Source organism: Nerophis lumbriciformis, linkage group LG20, assembly GCF_033978685.3.
Source record: "Nerophis lumbriciformis linkage group LG20, RoL_Nlum_v2.1, whole genome shotgun sequence".
NCBI lineage: Eukaryota > Metazoa > Chordata > Actinopteri > Syngnathiformes > Syngnathidae > Nerophis > Nerophis lumbriciformis.
The window spans coordinates 40,841,047-40,858,433 of record NC_084567.2 but is presented as its reverse complement, the minus strand read 5'-3'; the positions used below and the strand labels follow the sequence as shown (position 1 = coordinate 40,858,433).

The following is a 17,387-nucleotide window of genomic DNA, read 5'->3' as shown; positions in this document are numbered from 1 at the left end:
ACCACTTCAGGATTAACTCTGCCTCTGCTCATCATTCACCGCTGAAGGTACACACACTCTGTCAGTCAATGTTCCCTCTAATTGCTCATGTGTGTGAGCAAACGCAAAAACTCCCTGAGCATTGAGTGGAGCCCATGTGAGCAACTTTAGACGTGCACACTGTGGCTACACCAGCAGCACACCTGTCCCAAACCTGACTAAATAACAACTTCAATCTCCATCCATCCATCCATTTTCTACCGCTTGTCCCTTTCGGGGTCGCTGGAGCCTATCTCAGCTGCATTCGGGCGGAAGGCAGGGTACACCCTGGACAAGTCCCCACCTCATCACAGGGCCAACACAGATAGACAGACAACATTCTCTTATTATTAGAATCAAATGACAGCAGTCATTTCCATTTCTAATATAAGTGTTTAGGCCCACTTACAATGACAATAGCAACAAATATTGTTTTTCATGAACTGTGTACTTGTATTGTTTGTCTGGGTGGAGGTCCTGCTTTGGAAATCATTTGTACCCTTTCAGACATTGCATTTAGTTCCCATTAAAACATTCACATGTTGCACAATGAGATGTAAGCAGGGGATCATGTGTACATTCCTGCAACTTCCTGTTTGTAAAAAATATATTTTTATTAGTATTTATTTAAAAAACTAACAGCATTTAATGATTAATATTTATAAATTAAGATTCCTAAATAAATGACACTAGAATAAGCACACATTTGATTGGTAAATCATAGTGTAATGACCTGGAATTACACTTTATGTGTGGTGTTGGAGTTGTCCGACTTTTTGTGTGGCTGTAAACGCATCACTGGCTAAGTGCCATATGTGCATGTGTTGGCGCAAGTGAGAAAGAGCGAGCGGCTGCTGCTGATACAACAAAGTTGCTTTTGGTCTGGTTTGTACTGCAGAAAATGACCACTTTTGCTAGATATCATTTTTTTTACTAATGTTTTGGTGATGTGTTTATGGCCGACAATAAAGAGTTTTGCTCAGTAAAGTGATGGATGGAATTCATGTTCTCAAAGCGTCTCGACAGACGTTACAATATTTGAACGATGACGAAAACGGTTTTCTCTGTCGTGTCCGTGTCGTGTCGAAAATTGTTATGCGCTTATTTTTTTATTTGATTTTGTGCATGGCATAGATTTGCCGTGCGCAGAGGACGCTTGAGCAGTGCACAATTGCACAGGTGCGCTCCTGAGAGGGAACGTTGCTGTCAATTCTCTTATATACTCTTTCATTCTAGACTTCTAGAGTGTTTGATTATCACATCACTCTAAATGTATAGACTATAAAGTTCACAAACATAAAGAGGGATCCTAGTGGGCCAGGCCAATCTTTCCTTATCTCTAAACTAAAACTGGGGAAATGTGTAGAGTGTTCTGGGCTTCAGACATGATTTTGTATCAGAATTACTTGAGGAAGAAAATGCCTGGTTAGACTTTGTGTATGTAGTGTGTGCCTTTCTTGGTTTACATCTATGCTGTTATTATGCTGTTTGTTACTTATGTACGTTATGTTGCAGCTATTTAAAATAGTTTTGTCAATTTGTTCTGGACAGAAACAAATTGGCCTTTGTAAAATATCTTTGTCGTATGTAGACCACATTGCCTAGCAGAGTTCAGTGATGCAAATGCATGTCAAGTTGATCAACAGATTGTATTATTCTCCAGTGCAATAACAGTACTGAAATGAAGGCTAAAAGGGCATTAATGGGAGGTTTAAAAAAAAAAAAAGAAAAAAAAAAAAAAAGTAACTAAATAGTTACTTTTCACAGTAACACATTACTTTTTGGTGTAAGTAACTGAGTTAGTAACTGAGTTACTTTTGAAATGAAGTAACTAGTTACTGCTTTTCAGTAACTAACCCAACACTGGTTATATTACTGGTTGTGCCAACTTTGTCCACTATTGCACCGAGTATGCAATGGCCAACTGTCCAAAGGCTATTCGTCGCAATGGAAGGTTTGGGCCGGGCCGAGGGATCACAGATTGGGGCGATTTCTGAACTGAATCGCAAGATGGATCACATCATGGAAAAGCTGGTTGAAAGGGAAAAATTACTTAAAAAAGAAAAAAACACTTACCTTTCACTATTTGAGTAGCCTTTGTTCTGCCATTTGAGTACTGGCGAGCGATCTCTGAATCCAGGAACATATCCTTCACGGACTTGCAGCTATCAGCATAGCCATCTTTGTCTCGGCATATGTCACACCCTTGGGTCTCCATTTAGCAAGGTGGCCCATAATACTGGGCTGTGTTGCCGCCGCCTTGTGCTTCTTTGACCCATACTTGCCAACCCTCCCGGATTTTCCGGGAGACTCCCGAAATTCAGCGCCTCTCCCGAAAACCTCCCGGGACAAATTTTCTCCCGAAATTCTTGCGGAGCTGGAGGCCACACCCCCTACAGCTCTATGCGGACCTGAGTGACGTGTTGACAGCCTGTTCTCACGTCTGCTTTCCCACAATGCCTGCCCAATCACGTTATAACTGTAGAATGATCGAGGGCGAGTTATTGGTTTCTTATGTGGGTTTATTGTTAGGCAGTTTCATTAACGTCCTCCAAGCGCAGTAACAACACACAACAACAGCAGTCAAGTTTTCGTTTACTGTAAAGCAGTTTGTCTGCCGTAAACAGCAATGTTGTGACACTTTTAAACAGGACAATACTGCCATCTACTGTACATGCATATGTGACCCACCCATAATGTGTCACATTTTTGTGTTGATTTATTTATTTTATTTTGTGGTTTGAATTCGTTTTTGGAGCTGTCATTCCACATTTATCAGTATTCACATTGGTCAGTAGGGGGCAGTAGGGCGTTTCTTCCCAATTGAATGCTATCACCTGCAGACCGAAAGTGTCTTGTCATTCTGATGAGAGCGACCAGTCTGTGAACAATTGAAACGTCCTGTGTGCTTTTTCCTTCTGTATAACAGGTTAGTTTTGGTGAATCAACTCACTGAATAATATCCATGTGATCTTTATAAGTTTAAGTACACATTCTGATGGTGGAGCCTAACTCTAAAGTGTTTGTGAGTTGTAGTTTGTATTTGTGAATGAATCCAGTGCACAGCTGCAGTAATCAATACAAAAAGGCGACGTGAGTACGCAATGTTTATATAGGAACTTCTGATCCTAATTCAGACTCCCAAATTAGAGCTCCCGTTTTCTTATTGGTTTTATAATGTATATTTGTATAATGTGTGTGTTCTGAAATAGTGACAGAGAATAGAACAAGGATGGACAATTCAACCCTTAACTCAACAATGAGTAGATGAGTGTTATGTGTGTGTATATGTGTAAATAAATGAACACTGAAATTCAAGTATTTCTTTTATTTATTTATATATATATATATATATATATATATATATATATATATATATATATATATATATATATATATATATATATATATACCATGACAGCAACCACCCACCCACCACCACGAAAAGAATACCTACTGGAATCAATAAAAGGCTATCGATGCTGTCATCTAGCAAAGCTGAAATTGACCAAGCAACCCCCCCGTACCAAAAAGCCCTTGATGAAAGCGGATACAATTTCACCCTCACCTATGAACCCACGCCAGGAAACCAGCCAAAAAAGAACAGAAAACGAAACGACATCATCTGGTACAACCCCCCATACAGCAAAAACGTCTCAAATTCCTCAATCTGATTGACAAACACTTTCCCAAAGACAACACCCTAAGAAAAGTATTCAACAAGAACAACATTAAATTGAGCTACATCTGCATGAACAATATACGACAAATCATCTCAAACCACAACAAAACAATTGCAAATGAGCCGTCGACCCCCAGACAGAGCGACTCCAAAACCAACAAAGGATGTAACTGTCGAAAGAAACCCGATTGCCCTCTCAACGGGGGGTGCTTACAAACATCAGTTGTCTACCAATCTAAGGTAATACGCAAGGACATTTACACATCCGACACATATGTAGGATTAACCGAGGGAGAATTCAAAACCAGATGGAACAATCACAAGGCTTCTTTCAGGAACCAAAACCTGTGAAATACCACAGAACTCAGCAAACACATTTGGGACCTCAAAGACAATAATGTTGAATATTCAATAACATGGCAAATTCTTGCATCCAGCACACCTTACAATAGTGGTAATAAAAGATGCAACCTATGCTTGAAAGAGAAACTGTTTATTATTTACCGCCCAGACCTGTCATCCCTCAACAAGCGCAGCGAAATTGTAACAACATGCCGCCACAGACGGAAACACCTCCTAGGTAACACATGAGCCAATCACCACGCCCCTAGGCCAGCCTGTACCCACCCACTCTGTGCCCTATATAAACCATGGTATGCGAATGCTCCCATTAAAATCTCCTGATGATTGAGGGTACCCCCCCCTCATGAAACAGGCCTGTAGAGATGAAATAGTCTTGTGATTTTTTTCCCACACATACATATATTGCGCTCTACTACGGTATCGAGCACTATTTTTTGGATAACCTTATTAAGACATATATATATATATATATATATATATATATATATATATATATATATATATATATATATATATATATATATATATATAATAAAAAAAAAAAATATATAGCTAGAATTCACTGAAAGTCAAGTATTTCTTATATATATATATATATCTTAACCACGCCCCCCGCCCCACCCCGACCACGCCCCCCGCCCCCCACCTCCCGAAATCGGAGGTCTCAAGGTTGGCAAGCATGCTTTGACCGTTACTACTTGCCGTAGTTTTGAAGCAATGAAAAATGGGAATCCGGATGTTGTGTGTCAGTGTATTAACGTGCCGGCTGGAATAAACACACGCTGAGAAATAGCTCCGTGCCTGCCTACTTTATGGGTTATAGATAAAGCTATGGATAACGGAGACATACGGTATATAATAGTCTCCTTTTCAGGTGAGAGAGGACGCTAAAGGCAGTGCCTTTAAGGCATGCCCCCAATATTGTTGTCCGGCTGGAAAATCGGGAGAAATTCGGGAGAATGGAGATTTTCGTGAGGGGCACTGAAATTCGGGAGTCTCCCGGAGAATTCGGGAGGGTTGGCAAGTATGTTCCTAGGGGGGCCACAACAGAACATATTTAGGAAGCACTGCTTTAAATCAACTTCAAAAAAAGACCACAATATGTTGACACAAATCTAATTTTATTGTTAATACATCATCGTCAGTTAAATGCACTTTGTCATTTATTTGCTCAAAACTTGGTAACAGTTCAGTATGGAGTGCACATTATGAAGAATTCTGCAATCACATTGCAAATAACAAGGTGCTGATGTAGCCGATAGATAAAGTACTAAACCATAATCTCAATGCAAAATGTGTCTGCATTAGAGATGCGTGGTTTGCGGGCACAACCGCGGAGTCCGCGGATTATCCGCGGATCGGGCGGATAGATTTAAAAAAAATTAGATTTTATCCGCGGGTCGGGTCGGGTCGGGTCGGGTCGGGTGGTTGAAATAAAAAAAATTTTGATTTTAAATAGATTCAGGCGGGTGGCAGTTAAACCAATTGGGAAATATATATACATAGTTAAATGTTGTTACCCACATACGAAAAACGAGCAGGCACCTGCAGCATATGCCACAACAGAAGAAAAAGAAAAAAAGAGATGGACACTTTTACGGAGCGGAGAAGGGACGCCTCGCCGGGGTCCGGGACCGAGGCCCCTTCCCCCGAGAGGGCCCCACCGGGAGCCGTAGCTGAGGCGATCCGCGAGAAGGGCCCGACGCACGTCCAGGGTCACCACCGCGCCCACCGCACCGACACCCCGCCTCGTCCGCCTTCGCCGCGGCCGGCGTCACGCGCAGCAGGTAAGCAGCTTACCTGCCCGCCACCCCCGTGGCCGGGGGCTCGTAACAGGGGTCACTCCGCGCGCTCCGCCCGCGCAGCTTACCTGCCCGCCACCCCTGTTGCCGGGGGCGCGTAACAGGGGTCACTCCGCGCGCAGTGCGCTCACGAAAGGGGTGGGCTCACCCTGGTTGATATAGACAGCAGCTAGGACGGTGGCCATGGAAGTTGGAACCCGCTAAGGAGTGTGTAACAACCCACCTGCCGAATCAACTAGCCCTGAAAATGGATGGCGCTGGAGCGTCGGGCCCATATACCCGGCCGTCGCCGGCAGCGAGACGCGCTTGGAGGTGCGCTCAGCGCGGCTCCCATATGATTGCGCACTGGTGTGCGTCTGGGTCGTGACAGCGTGGCACGCGAATGTCTGTGCTGCATTGGATCAGTCTCCTTTCTTTAACAGGCAAAAGCTTTATAACCTCACTAATGCCTTGCATCGTCTATATTAGATATATAACAACGGGCGGGTGCGGGCGGATGCGGTTCTGATCAAATGTTAGATCGGGTGGATTGCGGATGGTTGACAACTTTCTGATGCGGTTGCGGATGAAATAATTGCCTATCCGCGCATCTCTAGTCTGCATGTACTCTTCTTTAACACATTTGCTTTGGAAAACAAGCTTATTGAAGCTTATTTAAAAAAATGGATTTATACATGAATGATGCGATACATTTTTGTGATTAATCGCATGCGTTAACTTCGACATCCTTAATTAAGATACAGTATTGTGTGGAGCAGGGGTGGGCAATTAATTTTTACCGGGGGCCGCATGAGCAACCTGAGCACTGCTGGAGGGCCACACCGACAATATTTCAATTAAATTTTGCTCAAATTATTTTTAAAATATCGTAAGACAAATAATAATAATAATAATAATTTCATTTAACCTAACTTAACTTTATACAAAAGCAGATTGCTTTTGATGGGTTTTATTTTTAACATTGTTTTACACAACACTTCCTAATGTATAATACAATGCAAAAATGTCAATTTCGGTCACTTTATCCTGCATCCTCTTTAAAAGTCCAACATTTTTTTCCCCGTCAGATTTGGACAACCATCTGTTGTCACACCTGCCAGCTTGTCCCATTTCAGTCCTAAAATGTCCAAACACTAGAGATGCGCGGATAGGCAATTATTTCATCCGCAACCGCATCAGAAAGTCGTCAACCATCCGCCATCCACCCGATCTAACATTTAATCAGAACCGCACCCGCCCGTTGTTATATATCTAATATAGACGATGCAAGGCATTAGTGAGGTTATAAAGCTTTTGCCTGTTAAAGAAAGGAGACTGATCCAATGCAGCACAGACATTCGCGTGCCACGCTGTCACGGCCCAGACGCACACCAGTGCGCAATCATATGGGAGCCGCGCTGAGCGCACCTCCAAGCGCGTCTCGCTGCCGGCGACGGCCGGGTATGGGCCCGACGCTCCAGCGCCATCCATTTTCAGGGCTAGTTGATTCGGCAGGTGGGTTGTTACACACTCCTTAGCGGGTTCCGACTTCCATGGCCACCGTCCTGCTGTCTATATCAACCAGGGTGAGCCCCACCCCTTTCGTGAGCGCACTGCGCGCGGAGTGACCCCTGTTACGCGCCCCCGGCCACGGGGGTGGCGGGCAGGTAAGCTGCGCGGGCGGAGCGCGCGGAGTGACCCCTGTTACGAGCCACCGACCACGGGGGTGGCGGGCAGGTAAGCTGCGCGGGCGGAGCGTGCGGAGTGACCCCTGTTACGAGCCCCCGGCCACGGGGGTGGCGGGCAGGTAAGCTGCGCGGGCGGAGCGCGCAGAGTGACCCCTGTTACGAGCCCCCGGCCACGGGGGTGGCGGGCAGGTAAGCTGCTTACCTGCTGCGCGTGACGCCGGCCGCGGCGAAGGCGGACGAGGCGGGGTGTCGGTGCGGTGGGCGCGGTGGTGACCCTGGACGTGCGTCGGGCCTTTCTCGCGGATCGCCTCAGCTACGGCTCCCGGTGGGGCCCTCTCGGGGGAAGGGGCCTCGGTCCCGGACCCCGGCGAGGCGTCCCTTCTCCGCTCCGTAAAAGTGTCCATCTCTTTTTTTTTTCTTCTGTTGTGGCATATGCTGCAGGTGCCTGCTCGTTTTTCGTATGTGGGTAACAACATTTAACTATGTCTATATATTTCCGAATTGGTTTAACTGCCACCCACCCGCCTGAATCTATTTAAAATCTAATTTTTTTTTTTTATTTCAACCGCCCGACCCGACCCGCGGATAAAATCTAATTTTTTTTTATTTCAACCGCCCAATCCGCGGATGATCCGCGGACTCCGCGGTTGTGTCCGCAAACCGCGCATCTCTACCAAACACGCATTTACCTATGTGAACAAGTCATTACCTGTGGTTGTCTCTTTAATTGACTGCATGGCTGCCAGCTCCTCCGTGATTTGAAAGTCTGCAGTTATCCCACGTAAGAAGATGAGCAGCCGGGCGGTGTCACGTACATCGCAGCTCTCATCCAAAGCCAGCGAAAAACAGTCAAAGTCGGCCGTTCCGTTCTTCAGCTGGAGCTCCAAGTTTCCAGCGATGGTCTCAACCCGCCTCGTTACAGTGCGTCGGGAGAGTGACACGTTCTCAAATGCGCAACAGAGTCCAATAAGCACTCCTTAATAAACTCTCCGTCAGAAAACGCCTTACTTTTTCTGGCGATTTTGTGAGAAATGACGAAACTTGTCCTGATGGCTAGGTTACACACGGACATACGCCCATAAATAACACTTTTCAAAACAAAAGCAGCACCCTTGTATTGCACACTAGTCATAGATACTTTTTTAAATTTATTTTGTAATTTATGATTGGCTTCACGCCAAATACCCAGGTCTGATGTGGAGGGTTCCATTTTTCTTGAGGAGGTGCATGTAAAATGTCAATTATAGAATGACAGGGGGCTTCATAATACATTTTTATCACAAACGTATTCCTAGCCCTTTACCTCTCCGTCACTGTTATGTTTCTAATAGTACATTGTCCTTACCAGTGTCACTGTCCCCCATGAAATCCAAACAACTTTATTAATCCTCAGGGGGGCAATTCATGCACTGGTCCTGGAAGGCAGAAATACTGGTTTCAGTAAACAGTGGGAGTTGTTGCATGAAGGTTTGCTAATTTATGTTAAGTTTGTTATTTTTCACTGAAATAATAAATGACCTAATAATTTATTTTCCATTAATTAATTTTAGTTTATTCATTTAGTATAGCAATGGTCTCACACATTTAAAAAAAGAGTGGAAAAAAATGTTGTTGGGGAGGAGATCTTGCCCCAAGTGGAGGAGTTCAAGTACCTCGGAGTCTTGTTCACGAGTGAGGGAAGAGTGGATCGTGAGATTGACAGGCGGATCGGTGTGGCGTCTTCAGTAATGCGGACGCTGTATCGATCCGTTGTGGTGAAGAAGGAGCTGAGCCGGAAGGCAAAGCTCTCAATTTACCGGTCGATCTACGTTCCCATCCTCACCTATGGTCATGAGCTTTGGGTCATGACCGAAAGGACAAGATCACGGGTACAAGCGACCCAAATGAGTTTCCTCCGCCGGGTGGCGGGGCTCTCCCTTAGAGATAGGGTGAGAAGCTCTGTCATTCGGGGGGAGCTCAAAGTAAAGCCGCTGCTCCTCCACATTGAGAGGAGCCAGATGAGGTGGTTCGGGCATCTGGTCAGGATGCCACCCGATCGCCTTCCTCGGGAGGTGTTTAGGGCACGTCCGACCGGTAGGAGGCCACGGGGAAGACCCAGGACACGCTGGGAAGACTATCTTTCCCGGCTGGCCTGGGAACGCCTCGGGATCCCCCGGGAGGAGCTGGACGAAGTGGCTGGGGAGAGGGAAGTCTGGGCTTCCCTGCTTAAGCTGCTGCCCCCGCGACCCGACCTCGGATAAGCGGAAGAAGATGGATGGATGGATGGAAGGGAATTTCATTATTGATCGAATACAGCTGAGATAGGCTCCAGCACCCCCCGAGACCCCAAAAGGGACAAGCGGTAGAAAATGGATGGATGGATCTAAAATAGACATTTTTGGTTACAACATTAAAGTAAATGGACATTTTATATGATTTTTGGTGTTTTAATTACTTAAATATAGTGTACGTCACTGGCTCAAAACTATTTGAACCCTAAAATTGACAAGAATACCACCACCAGCTCGAATAATGTTACTACTTATTAATTAAGTAGTAACATTAACATTTAATAACATTTACCGTATTTTCCGCACTAATAGCCACACCTAAAAACCACAAATTTACTCAAAAGCTGACAGTGCGGCTTATAACCCGGTGCGCTTTATATATGGATTAATATTAAGATTCATTTTCATAAAGTTTCGGTCTCGCAACTACGGTAAACAGCCGCCATCTTTTTTCCCCGTAGAAGAGGAAGTGCTTCTTCTTCTACGCAAGCAACCGCCAAGGTAAGCACCCGCCCCCATAGAAGAGGAAGCGCTTCTTCTTCTACTGTAAGCAACCACCCGCCCGCGTAGAAGAAGAAGAAGAAGAAGCGCGCGGATATTACGTTTCATTTCCTTTGTGTGTTTACATCTGTAAAGACCACAAAATGGCTCCTACTAAGCGACAGGTTTCCGGTTCATGAAAAGACGCAATCTCTCCATCCGCACACGGACTACTATTTCACAGCAACTGCCTAAAGACTTTCAAGAAAAGCTGGCTACTTTCCGTGCATATTGTAAAAACAAGATAGCTGAAAAAAAGATCCGGCCAGAGAACATTATCAACATGGACGAGGTTCCACTGACTTTTGATATTCCTGTGAACCGCACTGTGGATACAACGGGAGCACGTACGGTGAATATTCGCACCACAGGGAATGAGAAGTCATCCTTCACTGTGGTTCTAGCTTGCCATGCTAATGGCCAGAAACTTCCACCCATGGTGATATTCAAAAGGAAGACCTTGCCAAAAGAGACCTTTCCAGCCGGCGTCATCATAAAAGCTAACTCGAAGGGATGGATGGATGAAGAAAAGATGAGCGAGTGGTTAAGGTAAGTTTACGCGAAGAGGCCGGGTGGCTTTTTTCACGCAGCTCCGTCCATGTTGATATACGACTCCATGCGCGCCCACATCACGCTGGCTTTTAATATATTATTAAAGTTTGACTGACCTATCTGATTGTTTTTTTGACATTCCTTTAGCGCAGTTAGATGCGGCTTATAACACGGGGCGGCTTATAGGTGGACAAAGTTTTGAAATATGCTGTTCATTGAAGGCGCGGCTTATAACCCAGGGCGGTTTATGGTGCGGAAAATACGGTAATCTCTAACAGTAGGGATTAAAAAAAGTATCTTCTTCCCACTCCCTTTCAGCCAAAACTGGACAATCATGCTTACATACTGTACATTACCTTTTGCATTATATTCATTTATATTATTATGTATTGTCTACTGTGGAGAATGCATATATGTTTAAGAGTTCTTTCTTTATTCATAGTCATGTTTGGATCACATAGTACTTTTCCATTGTATACTCTGTATACCAGTTTCTCTTTGTCTACAGAGGTCTGTTTAGTGTTTTAGACATTGGAATGTGAAGAGGATACATCCCCCTACTTCCCTTATCAGCGTTGGGGAAGAGGGAGGCATTCCTTTCTGGGGGGGGACTGCTTTCTGATTCAAGAAGTAGTTTCTTTCCGTTTGAATGTTAGACCAATTTGAGAAGCCGGTATGAATGTATTGGTCTGGGCTGGTCTCCTGAAGCTTCAGGAAAACTTGTTAATATTCCTATTCTGTCTTGATGGAACTTCTTACTCTGCATATATGTCATCTGAAAGAATTTGGGATTGAACAGTGACTTTAATTCCCTGAGAGGGAATACTGGCCTGACGCAACACTACCTTGTACTTTTTTTTTTTTTAATGTCATTGCCTGAAATAAATGAATAAATGAAATGAAAAAACTACTAGTGGTTACATATTATATTGAAAAATAGTCAGACAATGGGCGTTCAAGGCTTTAAATTGCGAATTAAAAAAAAGTCAAATCAAGGAAAATTTCTGGACGCCCCTGCAGTACCTCTAAGGACCTCCTGGGGCTCACAGAAGCCCCATTAACGACCTCAGGTATAACGTATTTCTTGCACACTGATGTCTATAACATTATTACTTGTTCACCTGGTCTCCTCTGTCACGGTACGGTAGAGTTGAGGTCTGTTCTGTGCCAAAGGGGAATTATCGAACAGGGCGGGTCGACTCTTTGCGGGACGTTTCGGCAGGAACTTCCGGGACGTGACGAGATCACCGTAGCCTTCAGCGTGAGAGAAGGCGTAGCTCGACCGCCGGGTGCTGCTACGCCTCGCGGGTGGATGGCGAGGACCGGGAGCAGGCAACACCTCCTTACGTACCTTTAGTCTCACCTGTAGAGATTACAGCGGTATACCTTAATCCAGTGTTTTTCAACCTTTTTTGGGCCAAGGCACATTTTTTTCATTAAAAAAATACAGAGGCACACCAGGTTAAAAAATGAAACTCCACCAGGTTGTCGTGCCTTAGTTTGAGTTTGTTATTGTGTCCTGTGTGTAGTGCTTTAGTTCTTGTCTTGTGCTGTTATTTTACTGGAAGTCTTAGCTCTGCTGGTTTACAACATACAGTGTTTAATGGTGGCCAAATATCAAATGTATATTTAACACATACTTGCCAACCTTGAGACCTCCGATTTCGGGAGGTGGGGGGTGGGGGCGTGGTCGGGCGGGGCGTGGTTGGGGGCGTGGTTAAGAGGGAGGAGTATATTGACAGCTAGAATTCACCAAGTCAAGTATTTCATATATATATATATATATATATATATATATATATATATATATATATATATACATACATACATACAGGTAAAAGCCAGTAAATTAGAATATTTTGAAAAACTTGATTTCAGTAATTGCATTCAAAAGGTGTAACTTGTACATTATATTTATTCAATGCACACAGACTGATGCATTCAAATGTTTATTTCATTTAATTTTGATGATTTGAAGTGGCAACAAATGAAAATCCAAAATTCCGTGTGTCACAAAATTAGAATATTGTGTAAGGGTTAAATTTTGAAGACACCTGGTGCCACAAACTAATCAGCTGATTAACTCAAAACACCTGCAAAGGGCTTTAAATGGTCTCTCAGTCCAGTTCTGAAGCCTACACAAACATGGGGAAGACTTCAGATTTGACAGCTGTCCAAAAGGCAACCATCGACACATTGCACAAGGAGGGAAAGACACAAAAGGTTATTGCTGAAGAGGCTGGCTGTTCTCAGAGCTCTGTGTTCAAACACATTAATGGAGAGGCAAAGGGAAGGAAAAACTGTGGTCAGAAAAAGTGTACAAGCGATAGGGATCACCGCGCCCTGGTCAAGATTGTGAAAAAAAACCCATTCAAAAATGTGGGGGAGATTCAGAAGGAGTGGACAGCTGCTGGAGTCAGTGCTTCAAGATCCACCACCAAGAGACGCTTGAAAGACATGGGTTTCAACTGCCGCATACCTCGTGTCAAGCCACTGTTGACCAAGAAACAGCGCGAAAAGCGTCTCACCTGGGCTAAGGAAAAAAAGAGCTGGACTGCTGCTGAGTGGTCCAAAGTCATGTTTTCTGACGAAAGCAAATTTTGCATTTCCTTTGGAAATCGAGGTCCCAGAGTCTGGAGGAAGACAGGAGAGGCACAGGATCCACGTTGCCTGAAGTCTAGTGTAAAGTTTCCACCATCAGTGATGGTTTGGGGTGCCATGTCATCTGCTGGTGTCGGTCCACTCTGTTTCCTGAGATCCAAGGTCAACGCAGCCGTCTACCAGCAAGTTTTAGAGCACTTCATGCTTCCTGCTGCTGACCTGCTCTATGGAGATGGAGATTTCAAGTTCCAACAGGACTTGGCGCCTGCACACAGCGCAAAATCTACCCGTGCCTGGTTTACGGACCATGGTATTTCTGTTCTAAATTGGCCCGCCAACTCCCCTGACCTTAGCCCCATAGAAAATCTGTGGGGTATTGTGAAAAGGAAGATGCAGAATGCCAGACCCAAAAACGTAGAAGAGTTGAAGGCCACTATCAGAGCAACCTGGGCTCTCATAACACCTGAGCAGTGCCAGAAACTCATCGACTCCATGCCACGCCGCATTAACGCAGTAATTGAGGCAAAAGGAGCTCCAACCAAGTATTGAGTATTATACATGCTCATAATTTTCATTTTCATACTTTTCAGTTGGCCAACATTTCTAAAAATCCCTTTTTTGTATTAGCCTTACACAATATTCTAATTTTGTGACACACGGAATTTTGGATTTTCATTTGTTGCCACTTCAAATCATCAAAATTAAATGAAATAAACATTTGAATGCATCAGTCTGTGTGCAATGAATAAATATAATGTACAAGTTACACCTTTTGAATGCAATTACTGAAATAAATCAAGTTTTTCAAAATATTCTAATTTACTGGCTTTTACCTGTATATCTACATCCTGAAAATATGCAAACAAAACTGTGTCTGGATAATTGATACTTCGAATTTGCATAAATAAATATTAAGGAATATAACATAACTTGGCTTCTGAGAGCTTCAAAATGTAGTGAATAAAATGCTAACGTTGTTGATAAACAAGCAATTATTTTAATAATTAAATATGGTCATTTTAAATGAATTATTATGATAATTTAAAATTAATCATTTCAAATATGTTTATTTTAATGTAAAATTCTATGGCTGGATGTAATAAGGAGTCAGAAAAAATAAAAATAAAAACACTATTAATTTTGATGTTTTTAGCAAAATATAGTAAAAATGTATTTAGTTTTTTTTTTTTTTTAAATGAATAAATATCTATTTATTTTTAGGTAAGATAAACATAATAATACAATGTATCTCTAGTCTGGATGATTTACTTCTTGTCACCCTGTTGTCCTCCTGTAGTGAAAAAAGGCTGTCCTCACTCAGGTCCACATGGACTGAAAGTGGCTGAAAATCGGGAGATTTATCGGGAGAATATTTGTCCCGGGAGGTTTTCGGGAGAGGTGCTGAATTTCGGGAGTCTCCCGGAAAATTCGGGAGGGTTGGCAAGTATGATTTAACAGCTATAGCCTCACCAGTCTCTCTCTAGAGACTGCATCTTTACTTCGAGAGCATTAACCAGTGAAGGCAGTGCATACTTGATCGATGGTACCTTGTCATTGATGGTGGGTCTCAGCTGGATGATCATGAAACGGAAAGCCACCACCGGCAAACCACAAAGGAGGCATGTCAAGAATATAGTTAGCCACACGCTCGGCTGGTTGAGGGAGCTCCTGGCTGTACCTGTAGTCCCGAACCAAAATAAACCAGAGTGTACTATAATAACGAAACACAGCCTCTCATAAAATGCCTTAGTGACTTACCGATGAAGGGAAAAACAGAGGCAAAGATGAAGAACATTTCGTTGCTGTGCATGGCAAACGTGGTGAGGAAGTAGATTCCCAGGCTGCCCCACATGAAGAACTGGTTTACAGCCGTCCAATAATAGGTGTCCAGACAAAGCTGCAATATTTTCATGAATTATTATCAAGTACATTCTATTTTCAGAGCACATATTCATTGTAAGATCAACAAGAATAAAACCTATTAAAGCAGGGGTGTCAAATTGGTTTTCATTGGGGGCCACATGGCAGTTATGGCTGCCCTCAGAGGGCCACTTGTTGTTTTTTTTTGTCCTGTCCAGCTTCTCAGGCATAATCATATAGTTAATGTAGATGCCCGTATCAGCTGTACAAGTTTACTTTACAAAAGAGAAGTGTGGAATACTTTTCTTGTTGCCTTATTTGTATTTGACTTTATTTAAATGTATTTATATTATTATTTGGTGCAGCCGGGCCGTAGCAGGAGGGGATACAGGTAAAAGCCAGTAAATTAGAATATTTTGAAAAACTTGATTTATTTCAGTAATTGCATTCAAAAGGTGTAACTTGTACATTATATTTATTCATTGCACACAGACTGATGCATTCAAATGTTTATTTCATTTAATTTTGATGATTTGAAGTGGCAACAAATGAAAATCCAAAATTCCGTGTGTCACAAAATTAGAATATTACTTAAGGCTAATACAAAAAAGGGATTTTTAGAAATGTTGGCCAACTGAAAAGTATGAAAATGAAAAATATGAGCATGTACAATACTCAATACTTGGTTGGAGCTCCTTTTGCCTCAATTACTGCGTTAATGCGGCGTGGCATGGAGTCGATGAGTTTCTGGCACTGCTCAGGTGTTATGAGAGTCCAGGTTGCTCTGATAGTGGCCTTCAACTCTTCTGCGTTTTTGGGTCTGGCATTCTGCATCTTCCTTTTCACAATACCCCACAGATTGTCTATGGGGCTAAGGTCAGGGGAGTTGGCGGGCCAATTTAGAACAGAAATACCATGGTCCGTAAACCAGGCACGGGTAGATTTTGCGCTGTGTGCAGGCGCCAAGTCCTGTTGGAACTTGAAATCTCCATCTCCATAGAGCAGGTCAGCAGCAGGAAGCATGAAGTGCTCTAAAACTTGCTGGTAGACGGCTGCGTTGACCCTGGATCTCAGGAAACAGAGTGGACCGACACCAGCAGATGACATGGCACCCCAAACCATCACTGATGGTGGAAACTTTACTCTAGACTTCAGACAACGTGGATCCTGTGCCTCTCCTGTCTTCCTCCAGACTCTGGGACCTCGATTTCCAAAGGAAATGCAAAATTTGCATGGTTGGGTGATGGTTTGGGGTGCCATGTCATCTGCTGGTGTCGGTCCACTCTGTTTCCTGAGATCCAGGGTCAACGCAGCCGTCTACCAGCAAGTTTTAGAGCACTTCATGCTTCCTGCTGCTGACCTGCTCTATGGAGATGGAGATTTCAAGTTCCAACAGGACTTGGCGCCTGCACACAGCGCAAAATCTACCCGTGCCTGGTTTACGGACCATGGTATTTCTGTTCTAAATTGGCCCGCCAACTCCCCTGACCTTAGCTCCATAGAAAATCTGTGGGGTATTGTGAAAAGGAAGATGCAGAATGCCAGACCCAAAAACGCAGAAGAGTTGAAGGCCACTATCAGAGCAACCTGGGCTCTCATAACACCTGAGCAGTGCCAGAAACTCATCGACTCCATGCCACGCCGCATTAACGCAGTAATTGAGGCAAAAGGAGCTCCAACCAAGTATTGAGTATTGTACATGCTCATATTTTTCATTTTCATACTTTTCAGTTGGCCAACATTTCTAAAAATCCCTTTTTTGTATTAGCCTTAAGTAATATTCTAATTTTGTGACACACGGAATTTTGGATTTTCATTTGTTGCCACTTCAAATCATCAAAATTAAATGAAATAAACATTTGAATGCATCAGTCTGTGTGCAATGAATAAATATAATGTACAAGTTACACCTTTTGAATGCAATTACTGAAATAAATCAAGTTTTTCAAAATATTCTAATTTACTGGCTTTTACCTGTAGAAAGAGAAAAAAAGGAAGACAGAGAGGGAAATTGTGGGGACAAGAGGGGGAT

General features: G+C 43.5%; 1 protein-coding gene across 1 annotated transcript in view; it reads right to left on the bottom strand.

Annotated features, from left to right (window-relative positions):
* Window positions 1-11,421: 11,421 nt before the first annotated feature.
* LOC133619689 (phospholipid-transporting ATPase ID-like) overlaps window positions 11,422-17,387 on the bottom strand; it is a 66,343-nt gene continuing 60,377 nt past the window's right edge. The window contains exons 26-28 of the mRNA XM_061980906.2: window positions 15,254-15,392; window positions 15,043-15,173; window positions 11,422-12,257 (exon numbers count right to left, since the gene is read on the bottom strand). Coding sequence (XP_061836890.2) covers window positions 12,012-12,257; window positions 15,043-15,173; window positions 15,254-15,392 — 516 coding nt within the window. The 3' untranslated portion in view covers window positions 11,422-12,011. The remainder of the gene's footprint in view (window positions 12,258-15,042; window positions 15,174-15,253; window positions 15,393-17,387) is intronic.